We start from the raw sequence: 9,576 nt of genomic DNA on the forward strand, positions 1-9,576 counted from the left end.
TTAGCTTTATTGCACTTTATGAAAGAAAAACAAGAAACTTGAAAGCAAAAAATAAAACTAGTATACCTGATATTGACAAAGAGACAGAGAAAAAAAAGGAGAGGAGAAAGAGAAAAAAATAGAGATGGGATCAAATTGTCCAGCAGTCTAAGAGGGCTGCCTTCAGGGTGTGGATGATCACTGCCTCCAAGATGCCTGGACTCTTAATGGCCACATATCAACTTTTGTTTCCTGTGTTCTGTCTTCCCTGAGTTTTCTCTTGTAGGGAAGTGTCAGTCTGGAGTGTTCTCATGGGTATTTATGTTACTAAAACAAACTCCTCTGACAAATGAATAAATAAATGGTATCTAGTTTACATACTAATCTTCTAGTGTAACTCATTCCCTGAAAAAGTGAACGTTCTTTGAATAGCCTAGAATTCCTGGTCTTTCTGTACTAAAGGCTAGCTGCCATCTGGGCTACAGTAATCCTGAGGTACACTGCCCCTGGGTGGCTAGTTTAGGAGTTGCAAGTCAATGTCAGTTTATATGGTTTCATGAAATCTCCATCATATATTTGCCAGACTACAGTATGATTGTATTCCTCCTCCCTACACAGATGGTATGTCCAAACTCCCTTATTTTCAGTTGCCTTTCCTGGTTGCAGGATACAAACAGACAAAACCAAGTTATGTGCTAGAAAGAGAATCTAAGTTGTCATACTGGACTCTAAATCAAGAGACCAAATGAGCTTGTTCAGAGGGATGTAGCTGAATCTACTGAAGGTAGCCATCAATTCCCAGGCACTATATTCTGCTTACTTGCAACAGCATGGTAGGTAGAGCATATCCAGCTTATGCTATGGCAGCAGCTTTCACATTTCAGCAACTTAGGACATCATGACTCATTCCTGCTCCAGCAGTCTGCTCATTGACTGAGAGCAGAATGATGGAGGGAGGGCTCTGCTTCAGGTACTCAAAGACCTAGGCTATGAGAAACTCCACCATCTGGAATATCAATAGTTACCTCAACAAGGAAAAACAAAACAAAACTAGAGAGGCATGGAGGGGATTTTCAAATATCACAACTTCTAGCATCTCAGTAGTAAAAATCGGATCATATAGCTTGAATATTTCAAGGGGCTTTGAAATGTGGTCTGCATTTCTCTCACTGGTATACTACACAGCATGAGTGGTCAAGGGACCATCTCAGAGATTGTTGGCAAAAGACAGAAGGGGGAAAGGCTCTATCTAGGGAAAAGGGAGGATATGTGTCTGCTACCTAGTAGCACACCCAGTTCTTTCTCTGCTCTAAGCTTTCTCAAATTGACTTATTTGGGGGAGTAAATGGCACTTTTCAACTGGATGAAACATTCTTTTATTGAGAGTACATTCAGATAAAACAGGAACTGTCTCCCAGAAGTAATTTACATTTATGCCATAATCACACAGTAATTCTTCTCCAATAATTACGTCTTGAGAGAATGATACAGTTCAAATCCTAAAAGCCTCCTTCAGGAGGGGAGATGAAGATGAAATATCCTCAGATCCTATCTCTCTTTTGATGTCAGAGTCTCATGACTTTTATGATTACATTTGGTAACTGGTTATTTAAGCTAAACAACAAGACTAACAAGCTGGGCAGTGGTGGTGCATGCTTTTAATCCCAGCACTTGGGAGGCAGAGGCAGGCGGATTTCTGAGTTTGAGGCCAGCCTGGTCTACAGAGTGAGTGCCAGGACAGCCAGGGCTACACAGAGAAACCCTGTCTTGAAAAAACAACAAAACAAAACAAAACAAAACAACAACAACAACAAAAGACTAACCAAGTAAGTATATTAGTCAGGGTTTTCTAGAGGAACTGAACTTCTTGGTGAATATATATTTATATCTGTAATATGTATATCTATGTATAGCTATCTAGATATGATATATACCTATCTATATCAATCTAGATATGGATATATATATATGTATCTACTTATCTATATCTATCTAGGTATAGGTATATATCTATATCTATATCTATATCTATATCTATATCTATATCTATATCTAGATCTAGATCTAGATCTAGATCTAGATCTAGATCTATATAGATATATAGATATATAGATATCTATATCTATCTATGTATCTAGATAGATAGATAGATATAGATATATAGATATAGATATAGATACCTATCTATCCATATCTATCTAGATACAGAAAAGCTCTAAGACAACATCTAGGAAAGTGAGTAGGTCTGGATTTATACTAAGTAGGACATGGAGTAGACAGAGAAGATATTTTAGGAAAGGAAGAAGATTTTTAGTTTTGGGCTGTCATAATTAGGTGTAAGAGGAAAGAAAGGAATTTACTTGTGCTTTCAGATAGCCATCCATTGAATTGCAGGGTCCCATGAAGTAAGCCTAGGTTGTGGGAAACTTGGCAAAGGGTTCTGGAGCAAACTTCTCTCAGTGTTGATTCTTTGTGGACAAACTGGCCAGAAACTGATGTGTCCCCCAGCTCATCCCTGCGTGTGTGCTGTTTTGGGAAGGACATTGTTTTGTGCAATCTCTCCTTGCAGTTGAGTGTCACCTCATCATCATTTGAAAGATAATGAGAGCCACACATCTCCCCATCTCACACAGACTTTGTGCATGCCACAACACACTCCTTGTTTGAATTTTTTACCTTGAAAGTAACTGCAAAGATCTATCCAAATGTTGAATAAGTTTGCCTAGGAATGCCAGAAAATGCATCTGGTATGAGTGGGAAGCCTGAGATATAAGCAGCTTAGTTGGTGACCCATTTCCCCCTTGCTGGTTAGCTACTAAGCGGATTTTTATTCACTGAAGCCTTTTGTGAAGTATAGTGTATATCATGAATCTTACAAGAAATCATAGAACTTTGGTGTTTTCTTGATGTTCCCTCATTTAATAAGAAAGGCAATGCTTCCACTCATGTAGACTCTGTCACATAGAGGGGATGAATTATGGGGCACCTACTGTCCTGGGTACTTTGTTTTAATTAATCTAAATATTTCTTGTACAAACTGTGAGATGTTTGTTGACAATTCTTGTTCTGCAGAAGAGACACAGAGGCTCATAGGTTAGAAGATATTCCCAAAAAGCCAGATTCAAAAGCAGAAGCAGAAAGAAGACAAAATGAGGCAATATCTATAGCATTTATTTCCTTGCCATTGTTGTGCCCAGCAAACATAACTTGCAGTGAACAAACAATAAGCAGTGGATGTGTGAAGAGTGATAGAGAAGTATCTTGTCATAAATGGCATTTATAAGCCTGACACTTGCTCTTTATGGTGTGATGCAGTGTTTTAGAAAAGTTAAGGAAAAGACATACAATTAAGCTTCTTGCCCAAGTCCCAAAGGCTTTGTCCTTATGCTTTTGAGCTTCCATATTGGAAAGACACCCTGATGTTTCTCCAATTCTAGTGATAAGAATTGCAGAAACATCTGTCTTAACTCAGTAAACGTATGACTAAACACATCACCCACGGTGCTGGCAGACAGCAAGCAAGGAAAACAATCACAGGATTGCTTTGTTGCTCATTATCTGCTTTCACTTCAAGAAAATAGTTGGAACTTGGGTTTTCAGGATTCCTTTGTGAACCATGAAGTATTAGATGCATTCTGGTCAAATCCTGAACTATGGTACTCAGGATCATGACCTCTGATGTTCCCCTGGATTCTTTGTAAGAGTCTGAGAGAAGGTAGAAGCAAAATAGACTTGATATCTGATGTATGTTTCTCTTTCCAACCTCAAGAACCACAGATTTCTCTCTTTGATTAAGAGACACAACTTCTCAACATGGGCTTTTCCTGAGCCTGGGAGCTGGGCTGTTACAGATCTCGGGGCATTCAGGGCTTTAGTGCTGCTGTGCTGACCTACATCTCTATGGATTATCAATAATAGGATTTGCTGCTCAGAGGCCGAGACCATACCTACACAAACCACACAAGGTATTGCCTGCAGATAAATATGGCTTTTGTTTTTTACTGTTTCTTACAAGTTCTGGTCTCTCGGGTTACACATGCAGTGCAGCCGTTCTGTCTGCCAGAGTGTACCTGCTCAGAGGAGAGTTTTGGCAGGTGTGCTGTGCTGATAGGATTCCAGAGGGTGATGTGGGGGTGGAGGAGATTTTCTTTTTAAATGATATGGAGCAACAGAGGCTTAGAGTCTGTGGAAAATCAGCTAAATCTCCATGGAATTCATTTTAGTTGGTTCCGGAGTTTACTGAGCAGAGCATTTTTATCAAAAGCAATCTCTTTTATTTTAAGTTCATTATTTTTTATTGAATCCCCATGTCTAATGACAGGATCCACCAAACACCACTTATAAGTTCCATAATGCTCATTAAAGTTTTTCTGCTTTCTTATACAGGAGCCTTCAGTGCATGTCTATGTCTTTGGGAAAGATTCCAGACAACTTTCCTGAAGAACTCAAGCAAGTGAGAATTGAAAACTCACCCTTATTTGAACTTTCCCAGGGGTTTTTCACCAACATGAGCACTTTGGAATACCTTTGGCTCAACTTTAACAATGTCACTGTGATCCACCTAGGGGCCCTGGAGGACCTGCCAGAGCTGAGAGAGCTGAGGCTGGAAGGGAACAAACTCCGTTCAGTACCGTGGACAGCGTTCCGTGCCACCCCTCTCCTGAGAGTTTTGGATCTCAAACACAACAGGATTGATGCACTCCCTGAACTGGCTCTTCAGTTTCTAGCCAACCTGACATATCTTGACATATCCTCCAATAGGCTGACTGTTGTTTCCAAGGGTGTCTTCTTGAACTGGCCAGCCTATCAGAAACAGCAGCAGCTTGGTTGTAGAGCTGAGATTCTATCCAACATGGTACTGTCGCTGCACAATAATCCCTGGCTATGTGACTGCCGTTTAAGGGGGCTTGCTCAGTTTGTCAAGTCTATTGGTCCCCCTTTTATCCTGGTGAATTCTTACCTGATATGCCAGGGTCCTGTCTCTAAGGCAGGGCAGCTTTTACATGAGACTGAGCTCGGAGTTTGTATGAAGCCAAATATCTCAACCCCTAGTGCCAATGTTACTATCCAGGTAGGAAAGAATGTGACCCTGCGATGTTTGGCACAAGCCAGTCCCTCACCAACTATTGCATGGAAGTATCCCCTGAGCACGTGGAGAGAATTTGATGGTAAGCCACATGTACTCTCTGTATATATATGGGGGCAGTGTAGAGGTCTGTTCGGACTCTTTCTCAATACTGTGCCTGTCATAAAGAATGGGTGCAGGTAAGGTTGGCATATATGTGCATTAACTCCATAGAACAGAAAAGAGTCCCAGGTAGCATTCCACTATCAGCATAGTTTAAAGTGGGTACATGCAGACCTCACATATAAATAGATATATTGGATCTGATGATCTCCTATAGTGTATAAATATTAATAAAATTACAAATGAGCAAATACATTGTTTTAGGACCTTCTGGATTAAAGGCACAATTCTAACATTTTAGAATCCTAAAATTTCTGTCTAGAACTTATTGTAGTAAGTGTTATTTATCTCCTAGACTTGCCTTACCAGAATTACACAGGGTGCTACTGCAATGCGATTTATAAGACCCTGCTCCAGAGATTTGAACTCAGTGAGTTCAGGGACAACAGTATGTCTTGTTACATATGTATTTCTGCTATGTTACCCTTGAGTGATTCCCCATAAGTTAAGGATAGCAAGTCCTACACACCAAATGAATCTTTATTTTCTATTATCATGTTAACCAGACAATGCTAGCTCAAAATTCTAGGGCCTAGAGAGATTAAATGACTTTAGGGACCCAGAACTGGAACCTGATTTCTTGGCACCAAGAAAGGCACTTCCTTTCTTGGAGGAGAGCTTAGCATTTCCCAAAGCCATGCAAGGGTTCCCAGGAGCATGTTGGAGCTGGAAGGACGTCTGTAGTGTCTTAACTCTTCCTCTGTCTAAAACAGTTGAAATGAAATAATATTTGAGGGATTCAACCAAGCCAGTCTCCACAGATGATGATGAGCCTCTAGGAGTTGTTAAAATATACACCTGACTGAAGTGTTTACTTTCCCCATTATTTTGATCTTACTGTATTGGCAAGGTGTTAAATGCTAACAGCAGAGAAAGATAGATTTTTTTCATTTTTGTTTTCTTTTAAAATCAAGAAATTAGTTGGGGAGTGGTGGCAAACACCTTTGATCCCAGTACTTGGGAGGCAGAGGCAAACAGATCTCTGAGTTTGAGGCTAGGATGTTCAAACTAGTGAGATACAGGAGAGCTAGGGCTGTCTCTTAGGAAAAAAACAAGAAGAGAAGAAAAAGAAGGAGAAGAGGAGGAGGAGAAGAAGGTGGAAGAGGGAAGGAGGAAGGGAGAAAGGAGAAAGGGAGGGAAGGAGGGGAGGGAAGGGGTGTCCAGCAATGCTCTATCATCACTATTTTCAAAAATAATTTATTTATATATTTTATGTGTATGGTATCTTACTCAGAGTTGCTATTGCTGTGATAAAACATTTTGATCAGACAGCTTGGGGAAGAAAGGGATTATTTGGTTTATGTTTCATCATCACTGTACTGTTTATCATTGAACAAAGTCAGGACAGGAACCTCAAGGCAGAAGCTGATGGATGGAGGAATGCTGCTTACTAGCTTGGTCCACAGAGCTTTCTGAGCCTGCTTCCTTAAAGAAACTGGACAACCACCCTAGTGGTGGCCCCACCCCTCATCTATCACTAATTAATATAATGTGCTATAGGTTTGACTATATACAGCCTGATTTTATGAAAATATATTATTAGTTGAGCCTCCCTCTTCTCCAATAATTCTAGCTTATGTCATGTTGACCTAAAACTAGCCTGCTCAATGAGTGTTTTACCTTCATGCATGTTTGTCCACCCCATACATGCCTAGTGCCTGCAGTGGCCAGAAAAGTGTATTGGATACCCTGAAGCTGGAGTGCTACCATGTGGGTGCTGAAAGTCAAACCTGGGTCATCTGTATGAGTGGCCAGTATCCTTAACTGCTGAGATATCTTGCCAGCCCACTATAATCACTCTTGATACTGTGTTATATCTAGAAATAATGACAGGTAAGGCTTACAGACACTTTTCTATAAAACTTGTAGAGTGCATGTTATCTAATTTTCTTGACAAGGAAATTGGGGCTAAGAGAACTTAAGTATTTTGCCCAGTATGGTGTATTTGAAAGAGGTGGGGGCCCTAGTATTTGATTTCCAGGTTCTGAGGAACTGCATATCTGAGGTAAGAGCTCCTTTGGAGCCCACAATATCTCTTAATCACACCATTTTGAAGTCTCCTTAAGCCATAGTATCAGGCTCAGTAAGGCCAAAGTGGGCACAGCTAATGCTAAATGAATATGGCCTCCTTAGATAGAACGGACTCCACAATTGCTACCTCTGAACAAGCGTGGATAAGTTAATCACCTGCTCCAACACTCAGCATCTTAGAGCAAATTAAATGTTTACTCAATAGAGTTTCAAAAAACAATTTCTGACACAAGGAACATACTTAATAAATAATAATCGTTCTTTAGACATAAGACATAGCATTGCTAGAACTTTCCAGCTCTCTATCAAAGAAATGCACAGCTGTTTTGTTGTTCTTTTCACCCAGTGTTAGCCTCGCCAATTGCAGAAGGTATCATTCTGTCCCAGCTTGTCATCCCAGCAGCTCAACTGGTAGATGGTGGAAATTATACTTGCATGGCCTTCAACTCCATTGGCAGAAGCTCCCTTGTCATCTCACTCTACATCCATCCTGCACAGGCTATGGCTGGATTGCATTCCCTTTCCACCTCTTCAGAGGGCAGTGCTTATGTTGACCTACGGGTGGTCAAGCAGACGGTACATGGCATCTTGTTGGAGTGGCTCACAGTGTCTAACCTCCCTGAAGAACAATGGTTCACCCTCTATATTGCATCTGATGAAGCTCTAAGGAAGAAGGTGGTCCACATAGGCCCTGGAATCAACACATATGCTGTGGATGACCTCCTCCCTGCTACAAAATATAAAGCATGTCTCAGCCTGAGGAATCAGTCTCCAGGCCAGGGCCAGTGTGTAGTCTTTGTAACAGGCAAAGACATTGGTGGGCTGGAGGGTCGTGAGCACCTCTTGCATGTCACTGTGGTCTTGTGTGCTGTGCTCCTGGCACTGCCTGTGGGTGCTTATGTCTGGATATCCCAAGGTCCATACAACTGCAGCGAGTGGTGTTTGCGCTGTTGCCCTCTTCACAGGAAAATCCTAAGATGCCCTCAAGCAGTGCCACAGTGCCAGGATAACTCTTTCAAAGATCTTTCAGCTGTCTATAAGGATGGCGAGAGTCACAGAGTCATAGAGGAAGATGAGGAGATGGAAAAGGAGGGTATCAGTTAACAATCCACCATGGCATGGAAATGAATAGACCTCCAGAAACTTAATTCAGCTTTTCATGATAGCACAGCTTGGTTCCATTGACTTATCAAACAAGTATTTCTTGAGCAGCTAATGTGTTCTAATTAAGGTACTTGATGAAGAGAGTTCAGAAATAAGAAAGGGGACACAGTATAAGCAATGGAGCTGTGATGTATTAAACTGATAATTTTATATATTTGATAGTGGCTAGAAATTAATAAATATTACTCTTACATATACATAGCCCTACAGGGGATACACAGAACACTTCTTATGCATTATCCTGCAAAAGAAAGTGGGATATTCCTTATTGTAGGTAAAGAAACTTGGTCTCAGAAAGGTCGATGATTTTCCCATCCTTTATCTACCCAGTGACAGGGCACTGGTCTACAGAGGATGGATCCTGTTGTTTTACAAACGAGCCAGAGACTGGCCTTACTACAGCCACTGTGCTCATGTGGATGTATTGAGAATCAATGGAGGTTGAAATAATGTTTTAAAAATTGATGGCAACACTTGTATTGAAATTAACCACTCTTCATTTCTTTAGGTTTTTATCTTATTCTCCGAGGAGCAAGATAAAACCTTAAAAAACCTTTAAAACCTTTAAAAGATTAAATCTTTTAAAATGGAAATTCCCTATTTGTGCTGGATAGTTTTATGTCAAATTGACACAAGCCAAAGTCATATGATCGGAGGAAACTTCAAAAAAAAAAAAAAAAAACTGCCTTCATAAGATTGCGGCTGTAGGGCACTTTTTAAATTAGTGATTGATGTTGGGTTGGCCCAGCCCATTGTGGGTGGTGCCATTCCTGGACTGGTGGTCCTGGGTTCTATAAGGAAGCAGGCTGAGCAGTCCATGCAGATGTAGAGCTAGCCAGTCAGCAGCATCCTTCCATGACCTCTGCATCAGCTCCTAGCTCCAGGTTCTTTCCCTGTTTGAGTTTCTGTCCTGGCTTCCTTCAACAATGTACTGTGATACATAAGTGTAAACCAAATAAACCATGTCTTCTCCAACTTTCTTATTGGTCATGATGTTTCAGTGAAGCAATGGAAATTCTAATTAAGACACTATTGTATCAAAAGTAGAAAAAAATCACATTCCTCTCTTTCTGATAACTTTAATAAATTTTAACATTTTCTAGTCTTATTTTGTGTGATCTTTGCCTGACCCTGTATACATATAACATATATGT

The 9,576-nt window shown here is 40.5% G+C and overlaps 1 protein-coding gene across 2 annotated transcripts; it reads left to right on the forward strand.

Annotated features, from left to right (window-relative positions):
- Nucleotides 1-3,643: 3,643 nt before the first annotated feature.
- Nucleotides 3,644-9,402, forward strand: Lrit2 (leucine rich repeat, Ig-like and transmembrane domains 2). 2 transcript variants are annotated; one of them, XM_034499009.2, is made up of 3 exons: nt 3,644-3,944; nt 4,366-5,147; nt 7,605-9,402. In XM_034499009.2, exons 2-3 carry the CDS (start codon nt 4,379-4,381, stop codon nt 8,360-8,362), a joined length of 1,527 nt encoding a protein of 508 aa, XP_034354900.1. In that variant the 5' UTR covers nt 3,644-3,944; nt 4,366-4,378; the 3' UTR covers nt 8,363-9,402. The 2 variants fall into 2 exon arrangements, with proteins under 2 accessions (XP_034354900.1, XP_034354899.1); XM_034499008.2 differs by lacking the exon at nt 3,644-3,944 and adding an exon at nt 3,953-4,073.
- Nucleotides 9,403-9,576: the final 174 nt, after the last annotated feature.

The sequence above is a fragment of the Arvicanthis niloticus genome, chromosome 3 (assembly GCF_011762505.2).
Source record: "Arvicanthis niloticus isolate mArvNil1 chromosome 3, mArvNil1.pat.X, whole genome shotgun sequence".
In the NCBI taxonomy this organism is placed as follows: domain Eukaryota; kingdom Metazoa; phylum Chordata; class Mammalia; order Rodentia; family Muridae; genus Arvicanthis; species Arvicanthis niloticus.